This window comes from Xiphophorus hellerii, chromosome 19 (assembly GCF_003331165.1).
Source record: "Xiphophorus hellerii strain 12219 chromosome 19, Xiphophorus_hellerii-4.1, whole genome shotgun sequence".
NCBI classification, from domain to species: domain Eukaryota; kingdom Metazoa; phylum Chordata; class Actinopteri; order Cyprinodontiformes; family Poeciliidae; genus Xiphophorus; species Xiphophorus hellerii.
The window spans coordinates 769,001-795,452 of record NC_045690.1 but is presented as its reverse complement, the minus strand read 5'-3'; the positions used below and the strand labels follow the sequence as shown (position 1 = coordinate 795,452).

At 48.2% G+C, this 26,452-nt stretch overlaps 1 protein-coding gene and 1 long non-coding RNA gene across 2 annotated transcripts in view; one reads left to right on the top strand and one right to left on the bottom strand.

Moving 5' to 3' along the window:
- LOC116709587 (transmembrane protein KIAA1109 homolog) overlaps nucleotides 1–26,452 on the bottom strand; it is a 64,869-nt gene that overhangs the window by 2,527 nt on the left and 35,890 nt on the right. Inside the window, exons 34-73 of the mRNA XM_032548223.1 lie at nucleotides 23,956–24,162; nucleotides 23,367–23,599; nucleotides 23,057–23,301; nucleotides 22,879–22,984; nucleotides 22,521–22,618; nucleotides 22,176–22,364; nucleotides 19,191–19,359; nucleotides 18,883–19,094; nucleotides 18,383–18,451; nucleotides 17,702–17,900; nucleotides 17,199–17,258; nucleotides 16,897–17,123; nucleotides 16,437–16,595; nucleotides 16,063–16,190; nucleotides 15,864–15,987; nucleotides 15,448–15,560; nucleotides 15,241–15,331; nucleotides 15,021–15,080; nucleotides 12,781–12,834; nucleotides 12,604–12,639; nucleotides 12,466–12,525; nucleotides 10,880–11,142; nucleotides 9,958–10,173; nucleotides 9,707–9,887; nucleotides 9,445–9,631; nucleotides 8,483–8,644; nucleotides 8,267–8,406; nucleotides 7,990–8,185; nucleotides 7,514–7,714; nucleotides 7,278–7,442; nucleotides 6,638–6,775; nucleotides 6,331–6,567; nucleotides 6,108–6,261; nucleotides 5,508–5,665; nucleotides 4,237–4,426; nucleotides 3,307–3,524; nucleotides 1,655–1,906; nucleotides 1,372–1,575; nucleotides 295–489; nucleotides 83–217 (exon numbers count right to left, since the gene is read on the bottom strand). Of these exons, the coding sequence (XP_032404114.1) occupies nucleotides 83–217; nucleotides 295–489; nucleotides 1,372–1,575; nucleotides 1,655–1,906; nucleotides 3,307–3,524; nucleotides 4,237–4,426; nucleotides 5,508–5,665; nucleotides 6,108–6,261; nucleotides 6,331–6,567; nucleotides 6,638–6,775; nucleotides 7,278–7,442; nucleotides 7,514–7,714; nucleotides 7,990–8,185; nucleotides 8,267–8,406; nucleotides 8,483–8,644; nucleotides 9,445–9,631; nucleotides 9,707–9,887; nucleotides 9,958–10,173; nucleotides 10,880–11,142; nucleotides 12,466–12,525; nucleotides 12,604–12,639; nucleotides 12,781–12,834; nucleotides 15,021–15,080; nucleotides 15,241–15,331; nucleotides 15,448–15,560; nucleotides 15,864–15,987; nucleotides 16,063–16,190; nucleotides 16,437–16,595; nucleotides 16,897–17,123; nucleotides 17,199–17,258; nucleotides 17,702–17,900; nucleotides 18,383–18,451; nucleotides 18,883–19,094; nucleotides 19,191–19,359; nucleotides 22,176–22,364; nucleotides 22,521–22,618; nucleotides 22,879–22,984; nucleotides 23,057–23,301; nucleotides 23,367–23,599; nucleotides 23,956–24,162 (6,431 nt within the window). The remainder of the gene's footprint in view (nucleotides 1–82; nucleotides 218–294; nucleotides 490–1,371; nucleotides 1,576–1,654; nucleotides 1,907–3,306; nucleotides 3,525–4,236; nucleotides 4,427–5,507; nucleotides 5,666–6,107; nucleotides 6,262–6,330; nucleotides 6,568–6,637; nucleotides 6,776–7,277; nucleotides 7,443–7,513; nucleotides 7,715–7,989; nucleotides 8,186–8,266; nucleotides 8,407–8,482; nucleotides 8,645–9,444; nucleotides 9,632–9,706; nucleotides 9,888–9,957; nucleotides 10,174–10,879; nucleotides 11,143–12,465; nucleotides 12,526–12,603; nucleotides 12,640–12,780; nucleotides 12,835–15,020; nucleotides 15,081–15,240; nucleotides 15,332–15,447; nucleotides 15,561–15,863; nucleotides 15,988–16,062; nucleotides 16,191–16,436; nucleotides 16,596–16,896; nucleotides 17,124–17,198; nucleotides 17,259–17,701; nucleotides 17,901–18,382; nucleotides 18,452–18,882; nucleotides 19,095–19,190; nucleotides 19,360–22,175; nucleotides 22,365–22,520; nucleotides 22,619–22,878; nucleotides 22,985–23,056; nucleotides 23,302–23,366; nucleotides 23,600–23,955; nucleotides 24,163–26,452) is intronic.
- On the top strand, nucleotides 20,442–21,395 carry LOC116709621 (uncharacterized). The gene is made up of 2 exons (XR_004336915.1): nucleotides 20,442–21,201; nucleotides 21,289–21,395. It is a non-coding gene; the product is annotated as an uncharacterized LOC116709621 (long non-coding RNA).

Sequence of the window (26,452 nt, the reverse complement as noted above, 5' to 3'; positions counted from 1 at the left end):
GAGGAGGAGACATTCTTCATCAGCCATCGGAGCTCCTGGTTTCAGCCTGAAGCTGGTCGCCACGGTAACCAGGTGAGCTCACCTTTCTCCTTCTCCTTCAGGTAGGCGGACACCAGGTCGTGCAGGAACATGATGAGCTCCGCGTCCATGGTAACGCAGATGTGGTCGGTGAACTCCGTCACCATGCTGCACTCCACCTTTGGCTTACCGCCGGCGTCTGCAACAGAGACCAGAACCGGGTCAGAACCGGAGCGGAACCCGGAGCGGAACCGGGTCAGAACGCCGGCAGCCCACCGCTCAGCGCCGGCTCGTCGGCGTCCTGCACGTGGATGGACTTGAAGTCCAGTTGCATTCTGGGTAGGGCGAAGATGGTCTCGGTCTCGTGGTCGTAGGCGTGCGAACCCCGGAAGCTGCTGAGCAGGCTGGAGCTCCGCGCCGCCTCGCCGCTCTGCTCGCCGCTGGAGTCCACGTTACGCAGCAGGTTCAGCTCTGCAGCACAGGGGTCAAAGGTCACAGACACGCTCTGCAGAACGAAGCCCTCAGATTATTTTCATCCAGCTGATCAAACATTTCTCACATGGATTATTAAACAGAAATGGAACCTTTGCTGAACAAACACAGTAAGATTTTATTGTGTTTTAGGAAAATATTCAGCAAAGTTTCAATAATCTTTATTAAAACTTTAATACAGTTTAAAATTTAATAAGCTTCAATTAACTTTAATAAGTTTTAATAAACTTCAATAAACCTCAATAATCTTTATTAAAGCTTTAATAAAGTTTAAAATTTAATAAACTTTAATAGACTAATAAACGTTTGTTTCCATCTAAACTTTGTGTTCTTGTCTGTGACAGAATTTAAATGTTTCTCTTCTGGTTTTGTCCGTTTTATTTTTCTTGTTTCATGTGGAAAAGTTAAAAATGACTGAAAACCAAGAAATATTTTTAAAAACTGACATCACCAAAAAGTTGTGAGGATATCATCAATAAACGAAGCATGAATTATTTTTAATAAAGTAATCAGATGTTCCTGTTGGAATGTCAGACGATTTTTGATCATTTTTATTGTTAAATGAAGAGAACTGGAATAATATTTCATCTGTTTTGATCTGAATCTAAACGTTTTAATCCAGCAGATCTGGGATTGCCAAAGTCAACGAGTCCCTGGTTACCATGACAACAGAGCGAAACTAGGAAGCTTGGAGAAAGATGACGATTTTGTGTTTCTAACAGTTTTACGATGAAACTCAAAGTTTTGTCCTGATTTTTCTCTTTCTTCTGGAGTCGTTGTCGGGCCGTAAATAAACCAGTCCAGGGGCCACAAACGGCCCTGGCGCCTCACCTTGAACCCGCTCGGTTCTGTGGGCTGTACCTTTGTTCCGCATGGCGGTGACGTAGTTGAACCACTCCTTCACCGTGGCGACGCCGTGTGGCGGGTTCTCGTGGCGACCGCGCGTGATCTTGGTGATGGTCGCCATGGGACTCTCCAGGGCGCCACATGGCTTCGTTACCATGGTGTTGTGTCCAAGATGGAAGTCCAGCGTCTGCACGATGTAGGTGGAGTCGTCTCTGGAGCCTGCAGCCAGACAGGAAGCGAGTCAAGTCAGGCAGGAAGTGGTTAGCAGCCGATAGGGTGGCAGAAGCCCCTCCCTCACCGTCCTCCCAGATCTTCTGTGCCTCGGTCCAGAAGGCGATGTTGGGCTCCTCCAGGTGGAACAGCGCCCAGGACTTGGACCGGAAGTTGGGCCCGTGGAAGCAGGCCAGCGTCGTGTGGTTGCCATGGAGACTCATGGAGCCGCCAAGCTGCACAGCGTCTTCGGGGAGCGGCGTCTGGAAGAGCGAAATGTGGCAGCCGGCGACGACCTTCAGCACGCCGGGCCAGTGGCGGTGATGGGCGGCGTCCACGTCTGCTGGGAGACAGGAGATTACCCTAATCTGACAATCTGCGCTAATCTGCTGCTGCTGGCTTAGGCCTGTCGCGATAAACGATAAATCAATTAATCGTACGATAAATTAAAACTATTGACGTCATTTTAATTATCGGCTTTATCGTTTCTTGCGGCCTTTTTCTCTTTCTGTTAATGACACTAAATGAAAAAAGGCTCAACTCCGGTGCTCTCCACTGACCTCTGACCTCTTTTCCTTAGTGTAAAGCCCAGCGCGCACCATCTTATCCTGCACGATCTTAGAGCTGTTGGCCGATTGTCGGCCCATTTTCAAAACCTGACAGACCCATACATTAGTCGACAGAAATCCTAGGTATAACGGTTCCATCGGGTTCGTTCCTGCCGTGTGGTGTCCAACAATGGGCACAAAATAATGGCTACAAGTCCAGTGAACTAATTTTAAAACCAGGCATTAATCAATGCTTTACTACAATCTACCTGCAATACATGTGGCTAGTGTCAGCGTAAAGTCCTGACTGAATGAAAATCATTATAACTTATTTACGTCACGTTAAGGAAGAACAGCTGAAAAGTTACCGGGTTTATCAACTGCGTAGCAATTTCGCTCCAACTCCTCCTCTTGTCATTTCTATATTCTTTGCATGTTGAATAAACATTAATGTTGTTTCCACATATCATCTCCAATGTCCGCTGGACTTCGGGTTGCGCCGTGTCAGCTGTTTGGGATTCCCCTCCGTAATTTCCCCTCAAAGCTGGAGGAGAATCCGCGCTTTCTGATTGGCTGCCTGTCACATTCAACAGGCTGCGTTAAGATCCCAGTTTAGATCGGAGGACGATCTACCGTAACACACCACACAATCTTAGAAAGACCAACGATCTAAGATTGTTGTAAAGGGAAAAATAGGAGCAAAAAATCATGTAGTGTGAATTATTGCATCAGGTAGTCGATGTGCCCATCTTCTCTATTTAAATCTAATTATTACTGAAGGGCAACATAATATACAGACTTCATAATCTTTTGGTTGAATGCAGTATTTATTTACACTTTGGCTTTATGTTGTTTAGTTTTTAATTGAAGTACATTTTTGTTAATGGAGACTGAGAATCCATTTTATTTTTGGTTGTTTTGTTTATTTTGTTTATCGGTTCCAGTGTTAAATATTCTTTTGAAAATAAAGTGTATCTATCTTTGGCAGGAAATCACATGCATTATTACATCATTTCCATTAAATCAGTGTAAAAAGGTCTTCAAACAATATTACCGTTTATCGCAATAATTTTTGAGACAATTAATCGCTCAGCAAAATTTGCTATCGTGACAGGCCTATGCTGGCTGTTAATCTGAAGCACCAGCCCTCAGCTCCCACGAGGTGAGCGGTGCGCCCCCCTGTGGTCCTTACAGAGCTCCGCAGCTCCTTTCTCGGCGCTGATGACGGGCGTTTTTGGGGGCAGGTAGGGCCCGGGGCCCCAGGTGGACAGTGCCCGCTTGCTGGTGTCGAACTGCTGGGTGAAAAACTCCTGGAGCTTCATGCCGATCTTGATGAGGTCGGGCGTTGTGGAGCGAGAGATGATGACCTGAAAGACGTCCCACTGCAGGTCGCCGTGCACAAAGATCTGACTGGAGGACGGAGACAGAGGAGTCACTACGCACTCTTCAGAAATTTATCTGGACTAACCTCCAGCTGTTAAAATGAGCTGCAACAGCTTTTATTTTTTTTATTATTTTAAGACTTTAAACTGTTTAGAGGTTCAGTTTATTAACTCGGTTTGTTACATTTAATCCACAGTCTGAAGAAAAAGTGAAGATGATTCACTCGGATGTTTATTTTTACACTAAACAGTAAAAATATTTATTTCAACTTCTTCACTTTTGACTTTTTAACATTTTGCACAAAATTTCAAACAATAATATCAGCTAATCAGAAGAGATTAAAACATTTTGCATAACCGTAAAAAGGCTTGGTTTGTTTCTTTTCACTGAACTACAGTTACTATGTCAGTATTGGAGCCAGATTAAATGATTTTGTTTGTTTTAAAAAGAGAATAAATTCATAACTCAGAACCAAACTGTTATGATGAGGATCTTCTTGTGAAGTTACAGTTGGTTTACAAACAGGGAAATATTGCGTCTTTATTCTGCTCTCATGACATCATGACTTTATTCTCATTTTTTCCCCATTCTCTTTTCTAAACTGCTGCTGTTTTTATTTTCAGTACTTTTCTCCTCTATGGAGGCAGAAAAGTTTCTAAATGTTCTTTGCAATGCAGGATTACACCAGTGTGTCTGCTGCCACCTGGTGGTGACCCCTGAACCCCAGCAGCAGCTGTACCTTTTCTCGGAGAGGCTGCTGTCCACTGCACAAAGGTTGACCTTCCACTCGTCCTGCAGCTGCAGGTCGGCGTTGCTGAACACGCCCATCAGGATGCTGGAGCCCATGTAGTCGACCCGCGCCTCCGTGGAGCCCATGGTGATCTGGATCTTGTGGCCGGGCTGCTGGTTGGGATGCTCCGAGATGTGGGCTGCAGAAACCACAGAGCGACACAAACCATTGCTGAGAGCAGACCCGACTCGCTGGATTAACTCTGGACGGATCAGCAGAGCCACCAACGCAAAAAGAAAACCCTTTAAGACATTATTGATGAAATTTACGACCAGCATCACGACAGAAACGCACTAAAGAAAAACTTATGTCTTATACAGTAGTGCCAAGCAACAGCAACATCAGCAACAGAAGTGAGCCAGGGGCAAAGACGAACATCGTCCAGGAAGCTAGCTAGCTAGCTAGGGTGTGTTAGCCTCTAGTTAGTGGTAAATATCTTGGACATAAAAATAAACTTCATACAATTAGATACAGTAGTTCTTTAAAGCAGTGGTCCCCAACCACCAATTGGTACCGGGCCGCGCAAGAAATAATGAACTACTTCCGGATTTTTTATTTTGAAAATCCTAAACCGGATTTTACCGGTTACGTCTTGCACGTCAAAATTGAGCCAACTTGCAGCAGAATGAGTAACAAAACAACATCAGAGTACTGCTCCCCCCCCAAACAACAGCATCGGACTCGATACTTACGTGGCGCTCGCATCCCCCCCCCCCCCCCCCCCGGTCCGCAGCAAAATTGCGAAGGGCTGACTGGTCCGCGCGACTAAAAAGGTTGGGGACCGCTGCTTTAAAGCACAACATGTAAGACCTGTGGTTAATATACTGTATATAAGGTCAACTAACGAATTTTAGACATTTTAGGGCCTTAATTTTAAATACATGAATTTAAAGGGGCAGTATTTAATACATTCCTGGCAAACAGAATCATTTTGTAGAACAATCCAGTAACTATGTTACCTTCAGTTGCTATAAAACTGCTGAATATATCAAATATGACAAATTTTACTTCCTGATTTAACATCTTCAAACTGTCTCTAAAAACTCCTGCTCTTTCTGAAGCTCCGCCTCCAGGAAGTCATCCCAACATGGCTCCTCTATTAACCCTTTAAAACATTTTTGCCAGCATTACACTGAGCAGCAGCTCCTCTGATGAGCTCAGCAGCTGTTTGCTAATTGCTGCTGGCTAGTCTGAAGGAGCTGCGGCCGGCGTTTACTCACCGACCATCTCCAGGGTGTTGACATCGATGTTGCCGCCCACCACGCCGCCCTTGGAGTCGAGCTTGGAGCGGCCCAGGCCCACCGACATGCTGATCTCGCGGTCACGGTTGCTGCCCACCGACAGGCGGCCCTGGCTCTTCAGGCCGCTGGTGGTCCAGCTGCAACCGCAGGAACAACGCCATCATCCACAGACAAACTCAGGTCCACACAGAGCCAGAAGTTCAGGAGTTTTCAAGATGGCCGCCAAGGTTGTGGTGGAAAATTTATTTTTGAAATCTCCAATTAGATTAACATGTTTGATGTCAGATCACAGCCATCATCTTTTGAACCATAAAAATCTGATATTTTCTTGATATTGTGTTTTCTTTTCTTCAGAAAAAGACTAAAACATTTTAGTTTGGTTCAAAGCTAACAAACATTTTAAAAAATTAGCAGAGGCTAATGCTAAGCTGCTAGCATGTAGACTGGAAAATCAGGAGCTGCCAGAAGATCACCGTTTTTTATTTTTTCTGATCAACTAATTTAGTGATTTCTGGACCCAGCAGAACCTCGGCCGGCCTCAGGGTAAAAATGGCTGCTGGTTGCTAGGCGACCACCTACGTGTTGTTGCCCATGACGTTGCTCATGTTCATCTGGACGGTCAGCTGTTTCAGGTTGATGGCGAACACCACCAGCGTCTCCCATGGCGACCCCTGCTGGCCGGCCGACTTCCCGTTCTTCCCGAAGGCGGGCGTCGACGTTTTGGCCACTGGCTCTGAGGGAGAGAGATCAAAGGTCAGGAGGAAGCCGGCGCCGGGGCGGTTTGACCCACGGGGGCAGTTACCGGTCCTAGGGGCAGACGAGTCGGACACGCTGCGGGTGCGGCCAGGCGCCGGGGACTTGAGGTGGCCCAGGCCACCGGGCGACATGTTGGCGTGCTCCGAGAAGACGTTGGGCGACTGCGGAGCGTGCAACGCCGCCGAGCCGCCGTCCCACGTCCTCCAGTACGCCTTCCGACTGGACTCGGGCGACAGGTGCTGGGCGATGCTCTCCGCCGAGTCCGGGGTGGCGGGACCCGAGGCTGTGGAGGGAAACGGCTGATGAGACGGCTGCCACGGAGCGTCAGGAGCTCAGGGACAGGAAGTGCTTACGCGGCAGGTTGATGGTCTGGTCTCCCAGGAAGAGGCGCCTGGCGATGCTGCGGCGGTACCAGGCCCGGGGGAACGCCAGGATCTCGCTCAGGCGCCGCATGTCGTACTTGAAGGAAGCCGACCCGATGTCGCACACGGCTGCAACGACAACTTCCTGTTTAACTGATGTCACTTCCTCTTAAACCACAGCCACACCGCTCTAATCGCTGCAGAAACCTCTGATTCAGAGACCTGCCGCTGCGCCCCCTGCTGGCCGAGCCCGCCCTGTCCTCCAGCCGGTTGCTAGGAGACGCTGCAGCCTGACCCACCTGACCTTTAATTCAGCCCCATTAGCAAAGTAAGTACACCCCTGGAGCAAGGTGAAAGGAGGGGTCATGTTGTGGGACGGCTCCTCAGCTGCAGGAGCTGGACACCTTTAACGCGAGACCATCTGCCCAACAGCTGAAGCTGGGTCAAACCGGGTCATCAACAGAACCGAGACCCAAAACTCAGCAGCTGATCTACAACAGGACGGCCTACTCAAAGCCCAGACCTCGAACCAGACTGAGATGCTGCAGCGGGTCAAAGAACCTGAGGAACCATGAGCGGACCAGAACTGGGCATAGGGTGTCCTTCGTTTCCCCGGCAGCTCGGCTCCTACCTGAGATGTTGATCAGGGTGGTGTCCATCTTGCCTCCCTTGGAGACAAAGCTCTCGATGAAGGTCGGCGCTCCGGTGCGCCTCATGCGCGACAGGCTGACCTTCACGAACTCCAGGTTGATGCACAGCGAGTCCTTCCGGCCCGTCACCGACGACGGCTCGTCGTCTGCGGGAGACCGGGGTCAGAGTTCAGTCCGCCTCTCGGCGACCTTAAAGGTTCGGTGTTTGGCCGCTCACCTAGCGGGCCCGGGCCCGGAGGCAGGCCCGTGACGGCCGATTTCTGCTTCCCGGCGCCGTACGGGTGGAACACGTAGAGGGAGAAGTCTGACATGCAGGCGGTGAAGCTCAGGCCAGACGAGTTGCTGGGCGGCGCGGTCAGGTCCGACTGGCTGCTGCTGTGGCGGCTCCGGCCCAACGGGCTGCCCAGCTGGGGAGATGCTGTAACAAACGCACCGTCTGTTAGCTAACCAGATCCAGACAATGTCATACGGCTAACTAGCAAGCTAGCGGCGCTAACCCTATTTTATGGAAAATTTGTAAAAAGTCATGTTAATTAATGTTTTATATTTTATTCATTAAAAACTAAAAACAAAAACATTTTCAAAGTGATCAAAAATGGCAAGTGAAGAATTTGCTTTGCTATTAGCGCATTTCCAGTAGTGTGCCAATTGTTGTCAAGAACCCAGCGGGTCCCAGCAGAACCGCCCCCCTACCTCTGCTGGGGGGCGGCTTGGGGCCGTGTTGCCCCGGCGGGGTGGAGGACGGCGCGTGCGGCCCGTCCGTGGGGTTGGTTCCTGTCGGCGTCTCCAGTTCTCCGCGGTTGGAGGAGAACACCAGGTCCAGCGACGGCAGCTTCAGCATGCACTCCACCCTGGACATGGGCAGGCAGCTGAAGCGGATCTGAGAGGGCTGGAAGCAGACGGGTCCGTCAGAACCAAATGGCATCAGGGAGGCTAGCTGCAGCTGCAGAGGTCACGGTTCGGGTCAAACCTGGACTCTGACGTAGACGACCACATCCACCGGGAACGAGGAGTAGGCCGAGGTGGAGGAGGAGACCAGCGAGGCGGAGGACTCCTCCAGCGGGTCCACCGGGTCGAACTGACCCATGTCCTCCTCCTGGGTTGCCGTGGCTACCGAGACAAACATCGACCGTGAAACGAGGAGCGCCGAGTCGGTGCAAGGAGCCATCAGTGGCACAGAACCGACCTGCGTAGCTCCGGTCCACCGGCGTGATGGGAATGGTCTCCAGAGCTTTTTCCAGGAAGTCCAGCAGACACGGACTGATGACCATTTCCTCCGGCAGAGTCTGAAGCGCCACCCAGGCGTACAGCTTGGCTGTCTTCACCCCACCAACGCCCTTCCCTTTGGCTGCAGGAACAGAGCCAGAGCTGAAACGGCTAGAAGCAGTCTGCATGAAGCGGGTTGCTTCAACTATACGTTCACATCAGATCAGAGGCCCATGCAGCTAGAAACACTGAAAGGCTTCTAGACAGATAGCAATTTGTCTGGATAGCTAGCTAACGCTACATAGCTATCTCACTATTTGCTACATAAATAGCTATACAGATAGAAAGATAAATACTGAAGAGTCGACATTAGTTCATCAGATGGAGGAGAGGGAGCTACAGCATGCAGCTACAAACAAATGCATCCATGTAGATGGCTATATAGCTACAGTGATAGCTACGTAGCTATACTGATAGCTATCTACCTATGTAGATAGCTATCTATATAGCTAGATAACTAGATAGCAATATTTAGAAAGATACTGTATATATCCATATATCGATAACTCAATAGCTAGATAGTTAACTATCTAGGTAGATGAATGGGTATCTAGCTCTAGATAGCCAGCTAGCTCTAGATAGCCACCTAGCTCTAGATAGCCACCTAGCTCTAGATAGCCAGCTAGCTATGTAAATAGTTACACATAGCCATAGACAGCTTGATAAATAGCTTGATAGCAAGAAACCTCAATAGGCTCAATAGTCAGATAGAGAGCTACCTGTCCAGTAAGATATCTGGACAGGTAGCTAGAAAGCTAGCTAGCCGTCTCCAGCAATAGAAAGCTTGATAGCTAGAAACACAGATATCCAGAGTTCACATTAGCTCAACAGATGGAGAGAGGGGCAACAGCATGCAGCTATAAACAGAGAAATGCACAGTACCTGCAGCAACAGGTGGGGGCGGGGGAGGTAGGAGCGAGTTAGTCTTGCAGTGGACAGCATTGGGGGGGTTTGGGCCACTTTCTTTCATACCATACAGCTTGGACTCTTTGGAGAGCGTGCGGGGCAGAGAGGATCCCCGCGAGGCGTTGGGAGAATCCGTCTTCAGCGTCTTGGAGTTGTAGTGCAGCTTCAGGAGAAGCGGAAAGATTTCAGATTATAATCTCAAACCTGGAGAGACGAGGACGTTCAGAGAGCGGCTGACCTTCACGTCTACGCCGGGGATGTAGAACACCGTCGTCTCCAGGTCGTTGGACTTGGTCTGCAGGGTGGCAGGGCCTTTCTTCCCGGCCAGGAGGTGAGTGGAGGAGCTGTAGGCCGGCTGCAGCTTCTTCTTCTTGGGAGGAGAATCCTGGTCCAGACTCCTCAGGATGCGGTCGCAGCTCCTACACAGGAGAAGAAGAAGTTCTCCATCGGCGAACATTTACGAACCCAACCAGTGAGAGAGGGTTTCACCTGCGCAGGGCGACGTCCTCATGCTCCGACTGCTGAGTGGTGGGGTGAAGGACGCACTTCCCGCTGTCGATCTCCACGCGCACGTCCAGTTCGAAGTCGATGTTCTTCTCCGGCGCCGGGCTGCTGAAGCTGCGGCTGGCTGGCGTGCCGGGCCAGCGTTCGCTGAACAGCTGGCTGACGGCCGAGAAGCCCGACGGCTTCTTATGGGACGGATGGCTGGGAAACACAGAGGTTTCCTGACCAACAGGCTCACATTTACCCCAAAACTCACCACAAAAAGGAGCCTCTGCTCTTTCCTTTGTAATCGTAACATGAAATGTTCATTTCTACTGCATGAGAGTAATATGTGAACTTTATGATGAGCAAAAAGTTTTCTAAACGAACTTCATCCAGCTCTGTTGCTGGGAGAAAAACCACAATTAGATAGAAATTACTACAACTAGCCATCTAGCTCAATAGATGTCAGCAAGGTTGACATCTAGCTCACTTTCAATCTATCCATCAAGCTACATAGCTAGCTAGCGACTGAGATGGCTAGATAGCAAAATCGCAAAATAGATATCCAACTATCTGGCGATTCCGCTATCTAGTTTCCAGTTATCTATTTAGCTAGCTGGCTAGATAGATACCCAATTAGCTAAATAGCTTTCCATCTATCCATTACGCTGTATGGATAGCTAGCTACCTCTGGATAGATAGATAGCCAGTTAACTAGTCATCCTGAGAGATGGATAATCTAAATACAGTTGGGCGGCTCCATTTAGACCCTGAAACTAAAAATCGCTCTGAGTTGTAGCCACAGTTTACTCCAGTCCCGACTTTGTGCAACAAGAGCTGATATTAGAGATCGAGCTCCATCAGGTTGGAACAGGAACAGAGCAAACGGACACAACTCAGAGAACCAAACCGCGGCTTCACTCACAGTGGCCGGCGGTAGCTCGACGGTCTCTCGAACTCGTCCTCCTTCTCCGAGTCCTCGGAGGACGAAGAGGACAGGTCGTCGCGCCTGGAGTCGTAGTGCTGGAAGGGAACGACGGGTGAGAAGACAGCGGGCGTGGCGGGGGCACTGAACACCGACTGCTGGCCCTCCGCAGAGGATGGAGGATGGAGGTGAAGGTGATGATGAGGATGGGATGGGTCGTCGATGGTGATGGACAACAGATCGCACTCGGACTCCTCGGGAAACTTTCAGAGAGGGACAGAGAGTCAGACCGGCAGGATCCAGACGGACGGGTCCAACCATCCCGCAGGCGTAGAGACCGCCTGAAAACCCAAAGAACCAAAAAACCAAAAGACGACGAGACCCGGCGTCCACCGACTGAACAACGCCATGAAACAGAGAAGCTTTTCTCATAGGGATGGAAACCACCGACACCAGCAGACGAGACAAACTCCCTCCAAAGAGCGGCCATGACACGGACCAGACAGAACCCGGAACAGTTCTGACTGGGTCCAGCTGAAGGTTGACCTCATACCGACAGCAGAGAGAAGCAGAACAGCAATGAGGGAGGTAGGCGGGAAATGGGACAGGAAGTGGATTAGAAGGGGACAGGAAATGGAGGGGAAGGAGACAGGAAGTGGAGGGGAAGGGGACAGGAAGTGGGACTGGGCTGCTCTGATCCTGCTGCGGGACCATTTGGACCTTAAAGTCACCAGAGCGGTTCTGGGGCGGAAACAGGAAACTGCTTCCTTTAAAACAGCTTGACCTTTCACACAGCCGGGGTCAGAGGTTCTTCTGATGGCACCGGGTCAGATCAACCCAAACAGAACCAGTAATGCCTCCATAGTCCTCCATTATTCCACCCACTTTCTGCAATAAAGCAGCAACACCACAGTATGATGCTGCCACCACCATGCTGGGCAGTCGGAGGTCAGATGGTGGGGGTAGAACATGGGGGGCGGGGACTGGTGCAGGTCGTTTTTGTTAGGAATAAGGTCAAAACATAAATATGAATTAAATACATTTATATTTAATTAATGAGGATAAATTCCTGATGAAGATATTTTGTCAGATTAAAAATATAAGAGAATTTAAAGATCTTAAATCACCTGTCTTTGTCTAATCTATAAAATGTTTCAAGTGGAGTTTCTAAAAAATATCAACTATTTAATACTTTTTAAATTTATTTTAAGAGTTTGTATATTAGCCTGATGCTTGGAAGTTGGAAACAGTTAAAAATGAGTAGCTTTTTGTGAACAATAATTAAGTCGCCTTTTATTGCCTCATTTTATCAAGAGCTCAAAAACATCGACATTATATTGAGAAACAACCAAAATGTTACTAAAGAAATAAAAAAACAGAACAAAAGAATCCTTTATATTTTCAGTAAATGCAGACCTAACAGGATCTGATGAGTTTTAAAAATGACTCACCTTTTGTTGCTGGTTTAGTTTATTAATTAGAATCTATAAAATGTCCTGAATCTGATCCATATGTGATAATCAGCATGCATATTTTAAACGGCCGGTTCTGGTTTTTCCTCTGCATTTGCAGCAGCTGCGTCTCACCTGAGCGGCCGGCGCCTCGGCTGTCCCTGACCCGCCTGCCGTTTGAGTCCCTGCGTCCTGCTGAGTTACAGGGATCAGACACGACGCATCTTAAATAGAGCAAATATTTCTTTACTGTTCCTCCTGAATGCGCCTCACCTGCGGCTCTGCAGGCGACCCTGCCGCTGTTCTCTGCTGAAAAGCACAGAACCAGGTCACACCTGACATTTTCACTTCCTGAACCTACAATCTGCTTCAGTTTTGTTCATTTCCAAAACGAGTCAGCAACTTAAAATGTCCTTGTCGTCACAGAGTGAATATTTTTATATTTTTTACCTGTAAACCAGGGTCACTTTCCTCAGAAGAGCCGATCTGAGTGGGTTTTGTTTCCTAGTCGGAAGAACACAAGCTTGCATTAAAAGCTGCCAACAGCCTCACATGCTGCTAACCGCAGAGCTAACTGTGAAAATACAAACCAAACCGGACGAAGCTGCAAAAACTAAAATCACTGAAAATCACTAAAATCAAAAGGTGGGTATGCAGTGTATGCAGCGCATCGGGCGCTGCACTAGAGGGGCGCAACAAGGATGGGGGGAAACTTTTTCTAGTTGGCATTTTCTGTATTTAACAGCTGCTTGTGCATGAATGAAATGATTAGTAATAGAGGAACGGCACTGATTAGGCGCCCCTCCATCGCCCACACACACACACACACACACTAAGCGGCCCTTGGAGAACGCGCTGAGGTGTGTTTTTTTTTCTTTTAAATTTGAATTGTAGTAATGAACTCGACAACAGGGAGCTAAAGATGGGCGGCAGAAAAAACCTCCGGGGGACAAAACAGAAAACAGAAGAGGGGGAGGGATAAAGGTGTTGAGAGACGAAGAAAAGCTTTTCAAAGTGGTTGAAAGACAGAAGGTAAGTAATGTGAGACAGGAGAGTAATGTGTCAACATGTAAATACTTATGTTAACTTAAGCTGGCCTAAAATGACAGGTGGCTGTTGTCTCGTTGCCACCCGGAATCGTCTCGTATTTGACTCTTAACTGTTGTGTGCCGTATTGAACCGACACTGGGCGCAATTTGTTTCCTATTTCTATAAATGTCTGATAGACACAGGCTGTCACACAGATCTCAACAGTAACATAACACATTAAATGTTAAGGTTATGTTGAGCATTAAATGTTAAGGTCAGCTAAATTGTTGTGGCGGGAGCTAAATAGGACCCCGGACGCTGTTGTCCCGGTTGTCTAGAGACGGTTGCTAGGCAGCCGCAGTGAGCTGCTATCAACCTGCATCTTTTTAAAATGCCCACCGATGGGCGTGCCGTGGTGGCGTAGGGGTTAGCGCGACCCACATTTGGAGGCCTCAAGTCCTCGACGCGGCGGTCGCGGGTTCGACTCCCGGACCCGGCGACATTTACCGCATGTCTTCCCCCCTCTCCCTCCCCCTTTCCTGTCAGCCTACTTCATAAAAAGGGACACTAGAGCCCACAAAAAGACCCCCTGGAGGGGTTACAAAAAAAAAAAAAAAAAAAAAAATGCCCACCGATAAAACACCGTCCTTAGAAACAAAACCTCTGGCAAAAATACAGACGGTGGTGGGAAGAAACACAATCCAGGCTGAACAACTTCAGTGAAATTGAATGCAGGTGATTTTTAAAAAAAATGTTTCGGCGACATTCAGTGGCGCACAGTGAGCTGCATGATATCAGACAGGATGGGTCAGGAGAGGAACACTAAAGAACCAGACATCATTTATTATTACTGATACTTTAATTAAAGATGAGTTGTATAAGTTTATGTTTGTATCAAACAAATTAATCTTCAGTGTCACTAAAGCTCTGAGACTCAAAACGGTTGGTGACTCTTGTTCTAGGACTACACTAATAATATACACCGCTTACATTTAGAAAAGTGAATATTTAATTTTCTAGCTAGCTAACAAGCTAAATATTTAAGTCAGAGTTTACAAACAAAATATTTACCTTGGATCTTAATATTTAGAATATTTGGAACTAAATATTTAGCTCAGAGCTAAAATCTTTCGAGCTACAAATTTAGCTTGCTAACGAAATATTTCATTTGAAAATGTGACGACCGTGTACAAACGGCTAACGGGTCTGTGGAGCCTTCAGCAACACTTACATATAGATATGTAGATGATTGTGTATCTATGTGTGAATTAATGAGGACCTGAGTTTCCAAATAAAATCACTTCAGCTGCAGAAAAGCAGCTCAAACAGCCAGAAAAGCCCCAACAGTCAGAAGAACGCCGCGTTCATCACGAACACTGAAGTAAAAGCTGAGCTTCGGTTTCAGGTCTCAGCGAAAGATGCAGAGATGTTAGAAAGACTAAAGGAAAGCTGCTGATGCAGATTCATAACAGGATGACATCATGAGGCAGTATCAGTTATTGATTACGCAGCATTAAATCAGATGTTTTCCTACAGAAATTCATTTATTAGTTAACTAAGAGCTGAATGCTTGTTATGCCTCCTGTTGTGATTCGACTCTCAGCTCATCAGAGGACAGATCTGATTTGGTTTTCTAACATGATTTAGTTTGAACCGTCTACCTTGAATATCTCTGCTGGGCTGACAGGTGAACGTTCAGAGTCCAGAAGCTGAACTTTATTCTTTAATTAAACAGAAAGTCATGAAGAAAACAGATCCGTTAGAGCAGCAGACAGGCAGTGGTGTGAGGTGAAGCTACGCTCCAAAACTGTTCCTGCAGCGTCTAATGAGGATCCCTGCTGATCTGTCCACATCTCGCCAGCAGGGGGCGCCGGACTTTACCTGGTCATGGATGTTGAAGGTGACACGAGGCGAAGGAGCGGACACGTCCACACGAACTTCTGGGAAATCATCCACATCCCCGACCTTAGAGCTGCAGACAGAAACGTTACAGAGACGCTTTCTGTGACATCAGCAGAGCTGAGCCAATCAGCAGGAAACGACTAATGGCTGCAGAGCATCCTAACGTTTCAACGTTTGCACTCTGACCTCTGGCGTTCGATCCGTTTTTGAGGCGGCCGGCCCGCCGCCGCCGAGATGCTTTTGGAGCGGCTGTAGCTGGGTTTGTAGCCGAGGCCCCACTTATCCTTCAGGGAGGCGGCCTGGAGGAAACAAACGGGTCAGAGCAGAACCAGAACCAGAGCCAGAATTCTGACTTCTGCATCCCCAGAACCAGGCAGCATTCAGCTTCTATGCTCCACTAATCTGGAACAAACTTCCAGAAAACTAAAGACCAGCCGAAAGCTGGATCCAGCAGGATCCGCATCGAGACGTTTCGATTTCCAGGACTTCTGGAAATAAAATCTGATTAGAAATGTTTCTCACTCAGGGAGGAATGTGTTAAATAATTACAACACAACACTGGATCTGTTGTAGTTTAGGGGCGGCTTTGACCTTGAACTGACCCTCATGCTGGAGCGCCGCAGCTTCTTCCTGACGTCTCTCCTGATGTCCTGGACGGCCACCGACTCCAACTGCTGGTAGCGCTGGATCTCCTGGTTGATGGTTCCCTCGCTGGCGCCCAGCTTCCTGCAGACACACAGGAAGCGCCGCGTCTGCAAAGCGTTCACACACAACCTGCACCGCTCCGCGGGACACTCTTACTTCAGGTCGTCGATGACCTTGGCCTGTTCATTCAGCTCCCGGATGTCCACCACCCTCTTGGTGACCTTCCTGCCGCGGGCGTCCAGCGCCGCGCCGCACGTCGCCTGCCGCCGGGGGTCAAAGTTCTCCTGCAGGGAGCAGAGCGGACCGTCAGCCCGTCGGGACCGAAACCCAGTCAACACGTCACCTGAAACCCGAATCGCGACCGGATCGATTGGAAGATTGATGAGCGATTGATTGACCCTCCACCACCATCACCGCCTGGGGAACCGAGACCGCCTCTAAATCACCCCAATGATCAATCAGCCGCCAACCAGCATTCTGGGACCAGAAGCGCCATGTGAACCCAGCGGACCCAGAGTGGTTCTACATACGCAGGCCCAGGAGAGGGGCCTCTGGGCCCGGGCCCCGGACGGGGAGCCGCCATCGGAGCCGTCCGCAGAGACGCTCTGCGGCCTGGGGCTGAGGCCCAGGATGTGGTTCACCAGGCGTCTCTTTAGGGTCAGCCGGGGGCTGAACGGCGCCTCACAGCTCTGCAGGAAGGAGATGGGCGGGGTTTACCCTCTGACCCCAAACAGGAAGGAGGATCTCAAGCAGCTCTGACACAAAAACCTTCTGCCAGTTTACTGTTCAGCTTCAAACAGAAAAATCTTCCACAGACAGAAACCTGATGAGAAGTTTCCCTGCAAACATCAGCAGCTTTTCTTTAACTCACATAAAAAGCAGGTCAAATTTTCAGCTGGTTTTTATAACTTTTAGCTCTACAGATGATAAGCGTCTGATTCTCGGCTCCGTCTGAACCGAGCTCGACGCTAACCGGACCGGGTCACTGACCGTGTGGACGGTGGGCAACATGGTGTCGGCTTCGTCCTCGTCCGACAGGTCTCCCATGTTCACCGAGTTCTGGTCGGCGATGTCGTCGGCGTCCTCCTCCCCCGTCAGCGATGTCAGCGTGTTGCCCAGGGCGTTCAGCCGCTTGCCGATGTTCGGGTCCATGTGGACGTCAATGCCGCACATTTTCCACAGAACGTTGAGCGTCCAGGTACCGGCGCTGCTGCTCTCTGCTCCAAGACAAACATCAAAGCTCATTTTTCTGAAGCGGCGTCTCGCTGAGCCTCATGAAGACGGCGCCTTGCCTGCAGACGGCTGGCCGGTGGTCCTGGAGCAGACTTCATACGTCCCGTCAGGGACGACGCCTGCAAGCCGACACAGCAACGCAACATTCAGGAGGCGACGCAACTCCGGCAATCACATGAAACGTTTCAACATACACCACTGGATTAAACGTCAACGAAGTCAACTCGCTATGCATGGAGTCAGGAAACAACACAAAGAATCTGGAATAATAAAGTTTTGCTCTTAATTGTCAACCATAAGAGTTTCACATCTCACAGGCCTGGAAGAAGTTCCAATTAAAAAAATATTTAGTTATCCTCTTTTGTCAGTACTCCAGTAAGCTGACACTGTTTTGTCTTGTTGATTTTTGTAAAAATCATAAATAAATTTATAAATATATATATATATATATATTTAGAAAGTGTGAAGTAGATCAGCTGTGCTAGCTTGACTATGAAAACCTTAACGAGTGGATGTGCTGTGGAATTCGGTGTTTCAGTTCAGCTCCAGTTTAAACACTCACATGCGTTCATGACGAGGTCTCCCCGGACTTCGGGCTTCCAGTCGTCCCAGGACGTCTCAAAGCCTTCGGCAAAGCGGATGCAGAAGTTCTTGAAGTGACCTTTGCTCACCAGAGACTCGGAGGAGCAGGCGGTGATCAGCGTGCTCTCGATGGTCAGAACCAGAGCCGAGCCCGTGTCGAAGTCGATGCTGTGGTTGGCCTGAGAGGGACGGAGCACAGCGGGTCGCAGTTAGCGGCAGAACCGGCAAAAACAACCCGTTTCATCCATTCACAGAAGCCAGAGCTGCATGGTGACATTTCACTCAGAAATGAAGTTGAAACCCTGATTGAATCTTCATTTGGATCCACTTCAGAGGGAAATGTCTCCGACAGATTAGCGTTAAAAACACCCAGAAAGCATTGATTCAGCTCCCCAGAAGGCTAATCTGAAGCTAATCCCACCAAGGAAATCAGAAAACATTCCGGGAGATTTTAAATGTCAGAGTCGTTTTCCTCGTGCATCACCACCGACCTCCGATCAGGACAGAGATCCACACACACAGGCCAGAGCTGGCTCCAGCTCTCCTCCACTTAAAACACAGCAGGCAGCCGACAGGAAACAACACATTTCAAAATAAAAGCTCCACAATCAGAGCAGAACCACAGCAAGCCACCAGGCAGGACGGAGGAGCTGCAGGTTACTTTGTGGGCGGGCTTTGGCTGGGCCGCTGCTGCAGAGCTCACCTCCGGCCCTGACGCTGCTGGTCCTTTCTACAGAAACGGGTGACAGCACAGCTGGGTGACCTTCAACCCCACACACATGCTAGACGTGAGCCTGGATTTTCATCAACTCTGGTTACTCTGAAGGTTTTAGGAAAGCAGCTGCTGGTTAATCCAGCAATGAGAGCAATCTCAGTGAGTTAGCAGACAAGATTCAGGTTATAAAACAAGGATTTTAAGGCAGAAATGTTCAGTTATGGATAAACAGAGCAAACAACCTCCATTAGGAAGGTTTTGCTACAGAATGCTGGCTGCTCACAACAAGACGTTTCCTCGTTTTTAGCTTCCACTAATTACCATGTTGGTTTAGCGCTTTAGCGTTAGCTTCTGCACTTTGGGTCCAGATGAACCGCAGAGTTTAGATGCCGATGTTTCAGGCAGAGCGAGTGGAGGCCGCTGGGGTTGCCTGGTGATCAGGTTACCTGTGAAGCGTTGGTGATGGGCAGGCAGATGCCCAGGTCGTTGACGGTGAGCTGCAGGAACAGGGTGCTGAAGGCCTGGGCCGAGGTCTGCTGGATGCCCGGCAGCTTGTCCACCACCTCCTTGGTGGCCATGTGGATGTCCTTGTTGAGCGCCAGCCGCTGCTCGTTCCAGTTGTCGTACGCTGCCTTGTAGTTCAGCCAGAAGAGCACGGCTGCAGGGACAGGAGGCAGAGGGCAGAACCAGAACAGAACCAGTTTGAGCTCTGGTGCTTTAACAGAGCCGTTTTAACGTGTTACGTGAGCCGAACCTCTGTCGAACGCCACCGGCTGAGCGAACACGATGGGCCGGTTCAGAGTAATCAGAACCGCCTCCTTGTCCGACGAGCCGCTGATCTCCTCCTGCAGCGCGTTCCTCAGACCGATCCGGGTCCGGAAGTACGCCACCTGGTGGAAGTCTGAGCCGGCCTCTTCGTAAACCTGCGAGACGGACGGGGAAATGAAAGAGGTTCCGGCCGGGTCCGGTCCAGAGGGTCGGCCGGTGTTCTATCAGATAGCCATACATGTCAGAATAGCATACATATGGTAAGAGCGCATGCGCACGCATGCGCATTCTGCAGGAGGTCCGCGATATTGAGAGGAGTCGTCAGCTTGTCATACGCGAGAAGAGACACAATAAAAAGTAAGTAAATAAATTAAATTTAATGCTGCTGCAGCTGCAGTAAACTACAAAACACGCCCTGTTTAAATTCACGTCCCCCAGTTCCTTGATATTTTTGGGTTGGATAACATGTCTGCTAACTTGGATAGCATGTCGTGTATGTGATATGTTAACCTGAAAAGCCTTCATGTTCCGGAGTAAGACAGGGAAGTATACTGTCCTCTCACCTTTTTAACATCTACATAGATGAACTTAATGTTGGCATCCACCGTTACCAACATTAAATGAATCAGACGTATGAAAACGCAATTTTTACCCACACTGAAACTGGGGCAAAACCAGTGTTTCACTTTTGAAACAAATCCTTATCTTCATTAATGTATATGAAAAGCGTTCATGTTAATTTTGTTTTTATATGTGCTTTACATTTACACATATTTAGTTTATGCAAATTGAGGTTGTTTTTGGAACATGAAGGCTTTTCAGGTTAACAGATCACATACACGAGTACAGCCACCTGGGTTATGTATTAGTCACTGTCAGTGTGACTTTTGCCTCAATTAATAAAAGACAGGAGATGTTCTTGAGTCACTTGAAGTCCCTGTGTTCACCAGGCGTTGCCAGGAAGGACATGGCATCCACCAGTGTTGTCAATAAAAAATTGGGATCTCTCAATTGCATTTAAACTCGCTGTTGTGTTTTCTGCAGTATTTCAAGTATTGCATTGTTGGATGCACATGCATAAATATGTTGATTACAAGGTTTTTTTGTATTAAATCGGAATAAAAAAGGATGGATATGAAGAAGCTTTCACTACAAACTTTTTTTAATTTATTTTAATTTTGTATTTCTTGTCCTAAGAGCTGATATTTCACAGAAATGTCATATTATTGCAGCACCAGTTGGCGTGTTTAGTAGCAGGAGTAGGTGTGTTTTGTTGTGTACGCAGCTGCAGCAGGGTATTATTATATATTTGAACAATTTGCAGTGTCTAATGAATTGTCTTGTTTAAATGCTTGTTGATGCAATTTACATGTTTTCTTGTGTCATTTATAGCAAACATGGAGTGCAAATGGGGGGAAGTCTTCAGTTTTATTTCTGAAGGCTCCTACCCATTGACACTCAACAGAGGGCAGAGGCAAACTTTAAGAAAGTATGCCGAAAAATTTACCACTGGCTGAATGTTCGGAGATTTATAGCTTTGGACAGCTATGATTCTAAGAAGTTTTTGGTCAGAACACATGAAATTTTATTAATGTTGGGTATTAAGAACCAGTTCCACTGTTCAGGGAACTGTGGAAGTCTGTGTGAAACCTGTTGATCTGTTTTGTTAATATTCTAACAATCAAAAACACAAGATGGCTTAGGAGCATATCACTGAATTTTTCATTCCAAACGGAACAAATTTTCCCTTAGGCTATACCGGAACAGTCCAAAGCATAAAAAAAATCCAAAGATATATGACATACTAAATTGCAGTATTTTCTGTTATGTACTAGTATAACATGATGGCTTGTCAACAGAATATAAAGAGGTAGTACTTGACTATTTTTGGTAAAGTACACTCTAAATGCCTTTATTTGTTCCCAGACAAGGTGGAAGAGTACTGTGTGGAATGCAATATGCTTCACTGTAATGCTTCAGAGAACATCATTGACATGGTAAACAACTAAACTGTACAACTTAACGCTTCAAACACATTACACTTGCTAACTCATAACTGTTTTCTTTTTCTGTCCACTTCACAGATACAGTGTGACTGCTGCTCAAGGTGGACACACAAAGAATGTGCCACAGACATGGGTGACATGTTCAAATGTAAAAAGTGTAACTTAAATTAAACAGTTTTACCCCACCAGTGACAGTGTGGATTATTAAAAATACAGAAGTAAAATGTTCTACATTAAATATAGTACATCATACAACTGATGTCATTGGTATTAATCAGGAAGTCATACAGTGGCTAATAACAAAGTGTATGGCAATCCGACAGGTTAAGAGATGCATCAGGAAGTCATACAGTGGCTAATAAAGTGTTATTACATTAGCAGCTTTATGACGATCTAACACCGTTTTAATAAAGATGATTAAATATAAAATATGGTGAAATTGCCGTTGTTCTGTCAGATAGCCATACGCTGTCAGGATAGCACACATGCAGTCAGTACGCATGCCCGCGCATGCGCATTAAGAAGTCCGACCGTCAGTGGAGTTGTCAGTTCAGCATACGCAACAAGTTATGACGAAAATAAGTCATTAAATTGTTTATAATATGACATAATATGATAACTAGATAAATATACATGCGTTGTCATGGTTTCAAAGTGTATTTAAAGCAGGTCTGGCTGCAGCTGCAGTCAATTACAACACAGGCCCGTGTAAAACTCATTAACCTACTTAACCGCTAAGTCAGGATGCCATATAACTGTTAATAACAAAGTGTATGATGATCTACGTCATGATTCTATGTTGCTGATTAAATAAAATCATATGGTAATGACAACGTATACATGTCTGAGCTAAGCGTATGACTATCTGACAACGTATGCTGATCTGACAGATATAGCCATCAGTTTGTCATACGCGTATGACGATCTGACAACGCATGGCTATCTGACAGAACACCGGCCGGTACCTGGTGCTTGACGATCTGCCCCAGCGCCAGGTTCAGGTCCACCTGGCACTTGCCGAACAGCTTCAGGTAGCTGCTGCTGCCTCCGGGTTGAGCCTTGCACTGGATCCGGTTGGACAGCTCCAGCTCGATCAGGCCCGTCTCGAAGCGCACGGCCCGCATCGACGGCGTGGTGGCCGTCATCTGGATCCCCTGGAAACACGGTGAGGAGAGCGCCGCCGCTAACAGTGAGCTAACGCCGAGCCAACTCTGAGCCATCGCTGCACTAACCTTGAGCTAATTTAGAGCTACGCTGAGCTAACGCTAAGCTAACGCTAAGCTAATTGAGGGCGTTTCTTCTGAACCCACCTTGAACATTAGGCTGAGGGAGTAGAGCAGGATCTTGGGCTTGTCTGCGTCCGTGGACGAGTCGTGTTCGTTCCACAGCGGGATCGGCTGTTCGCCTCCTGCAGACAGAGAGCACAGCGTCCTGAAGGAACCAGAGCAGACGCTGATGACGGCTACGCTAACGCTAAAGCGCAGCAAACCGATCTCAGTTTTTTGTTCTGCGTTATGAAGCAGACTGGAGTAGATCAGGAGGATCCTTCACTTACTGATAGAAGTGGAAATCGATTTTGAATCGAGTTGTGAGCCATTAAAGATTCAAAGTCTGAAGACAGGAAGTCAAGCTGTGTCTGGAGTTTCAGAATAAAAGCCTGACGTTTACCTGAAACCTTCTGGATGACTTCGTTGACTTCCTTCATGAAGACCTTCTGCAGGAACACCAGGTGGTTCAGCAGGTCCGTTGTCAGGTTGTGTTCAAACGAGCCGATCTGTCGACACACAGAGCAATGTCTCAACACGATGTGGCGTCAGGAGCCCGTTGTCACGGCAACCCTCCCCACCTCAGCGACGCATCGCAGGTAGTTGCCCTGCAGGTAGTTGCCCTGCTTGGCCGGGAAGTCGTCGGGGGCCCAGCTCTGGTCGGAGTGGCTCTCGTGGTCCTCCATGATGTACTCCCCCGACATGGTGACGGGCGGCAGGGACAGGCTGGCGGACGGGGACATGGTGGACATGTCCACCGGGGACACCTTGGACTGGAAGCACAGCTTGTGGCTTGGCAGCTCGAAGGTGAAGCTGGTCTGAGCTCCTGAGGAGCAGAACCTGATCAGAACTGGGTAGAAACCGCCTGTAAACAGGTGGGGGAGGGGTCACCTGTCATGCCGTGGCTCTTCACCGCCCCCATCTTGTACTCTGCTTTGAGCGAGGGCAGCAGGGCGGCGCCGATGGTGATGCCGTCCATCATGGCGCTGAACTTGAGGACGATGGGCTTCTTCTCCAGGCCCTCGGGCAGCTGGGGGAACTCGTTGGCCTCCACCGGCGTCTGGTTGATGCTGGACGCCTTGTCCGGCGGCTGGGGTGTCGGGGTGTCCTCGCGGTTCGGTTGGCTGCAGCAAAACATGGCAGCAGCCAATGAGAAGGAGGGGGCGGGGCATCAGGCAGGGGAGCTGACTGACACCAGGACTAAAAACGACGGACGGACATTTCATTGATCTGAGTTTAACCAACAGAGAAACTCTGATGGAGACACGTCCTGCCAGCTGGATCTCAGGGGTTAACCCTGAACTCTGAGTTTAACCCTGAACCTGGAGTTTAACCCTGAACCTGGAGTTTAACCCTGAACCTGGAGTTTAAACCTGAACCTGGAGTTTAAACCCTGAACCTGGAGTTTAACCCTGAACCTGGAGTTTAACCCTGAACCTGGAGCTCCGTCAAACCGATAAGCTGGCGCTGAGGAACGTACGTGTTGGCGGGCTGGCGGATGAGGTCGGAGATCTGCTTGGAGAGCTGGTGGGAGCTGCGGACCATCATGCTGTGCAGCGTGGCCGGGTGCTGCGGGATGTTGATCATGATGGAGCCCACCTTGAAGACGGCGGCGTTGTTGGTCCTCAGGCCCCGCTGGGCGCTGTACAGCGCCTGCGACTTGGCGATGGTGCACTTGACGACGGTCCTGAAACACGGGAGGAGCAGAGTGAGCGGAGGGAAACCTGACGGAGGATGAAGACGGACTGTGAAGCGTCATGCAGAGTCAGTGACGATGGCTGGAGACGACCCACAGGGGAAGAAATGAAATGACCTCCAGCTCCAGAAACATCTGGATCTGCTGCGGCCTGACATGAAGTCAGACGAGAGCAGATGACGCTCCGCCAGCATGAAACACAGATGGACCCTGAGGAAGACGAGCAGCAGGCGATGAAGGACGGACTCAGCACAGCAGCATATTCAGAAAAATCTGTTTCGCAGATACAAGAACCCAACTGGGCACAGATGTTGCTGTTCTGAGATGGCAGCCATATTTAAAGACAGCTGCCATCTTGAAATACTCTCTTCAGTTCCATTGTCCAAAATGTAATCTTTTGATGTCAAATCATACATAGTTGAACTCAGAAATCATATTTACTGGGTTTTTTTCTTCAGTTTTCAACATGGCTGCCATGGTGGCCATGGAGAATAAAGGCACTAAAATCAGCAGCAGTTATTTTCAGTGGTGGGCACAGACAGAAGTTAATTCACTGAACAAGACTCTTAGCTACGCTAACACTGAACTGCTAAACACACAAAGCAGTTAGCATAAGCTAACACTAAGCTGCTTAAAAAATTTGAGGATGGTAACACAAACCTGCTAACCACATAGAAATTTCCGGAAGCTAACCCTAAACACATAAAAACAAAATAGCTGGAGCCAATGCCAGACCTCAGCTTCTGATTTCATTATCACTAAAGTTGGAAGGACAGGATGAGCCAAGACGAAAACATACGATGTGACCTAAAGTCATGAAAGTATGAAACTTTCTGTGGCAATAAATAGTTTAAAAAAGGCTTTTTATAGTTATATTCACATTTTCAACATCATAACTGGATTACTACAAACCTAAGGACTGGGGGATTTTCTTACTTTTATTTTTACCCTACTTTTCTTCATCTCCAAGTTGAACCAGGACAAAATGCCTCCGGCCGACCTGGAGTTTAAACCCTGAACCTGGAGTTTAAACTCCGGCCGACCCCAGGACATTAGCAGTATTATACAACGACTTCAGTCTATAGAAATGAAGATCAAACAGCTGGAGGTTAACTTTGAAATCAACGCTAACTGTGGAAATCAGACAACTCTTCCTCAAATCAACGGAGAGGTTGTACGCCTCGCATCAAGCAGCTCACCCTGGAACGCTCTGGGTGCCAAGCCGAAGCAAAAGTCTCACACCGCAGATCTGATGAGGCGACTGACAGGGAGAACCCCTCACCTGGACGAATCAGCGTGGCCGGCTCTGAGCCGAAACCCACCTTCAACCTCAACACCTGCTCCACCAAAGAAAAACAAACAAGCAGCTGCGACCAAAACGGTTCCACCGACCCCGCTCCCAAGGACAGAGCGACCAGCCCGGGCCTCAAAACATTCTGACTCTGTGGGAATCCCACTGAAAAACAGATTTTCTGTACTCCAGCCTGAGCCTCTGAGTGAAACCTCGCCTTCAAACATCAACAATGAGGCAAGACCATCACATCCACCCCCCAAAACCCCAAAGGACAAAGCGGCTACCAGGAAAACGAAAGGTATGCCAAGAGTGCTTATTGTTGGAGATGAGGCAGTAAATCCCAAGAAAACGAGAGTGATTTCTTTTCCTGGTGACACTGTATCTGATTTAACTCGTAAAGTTCTTTCGCTGACCGCTGATCAGCCAGATATTGAGTCCTTAGTTGTGCATGTTGGAGCCAACGATGTGGCAAAGCAGAAATCTGAGATTCTGAAAAAGGACTTTAATATTCTACTGAACACTATGGGAAAATTAAAAATGAAGTTATTTCTCAGTGGTCCAATTCCATCACCTCAATGGGGAGACGAAAAACACTCCAGGCTGGACATGATAAACAAATGGCTGATTAAAAGCTGCTCTGCCAGCTCAGTGACCTTCATCGATAACCTCTGGATCTATTGGCAGCGCTTTCACCTTTTTGGAAGAAGCGGACGCAATCTTAATAAACATGGGATAAAGTTGCTCACTGCAAATCTTTTTCATTTTATCAACAAGGACAGCAACGTGATCATCGCTTCAGAAGAACAGGCTCAAGGATTTCTGACTAGGAAGAAACCTTATCAGGAACATAAACAAGCTGATACATCGACTGGAGACGGAGCGACTGGTTCCCTTCCTCCTTCTCCCCTCCCTCTCTGCTCACCCACTCATTCACAGGATTCACAAGATACACATGGAGAAATGTCTTCTGGACCGGAGTTTCTTAAA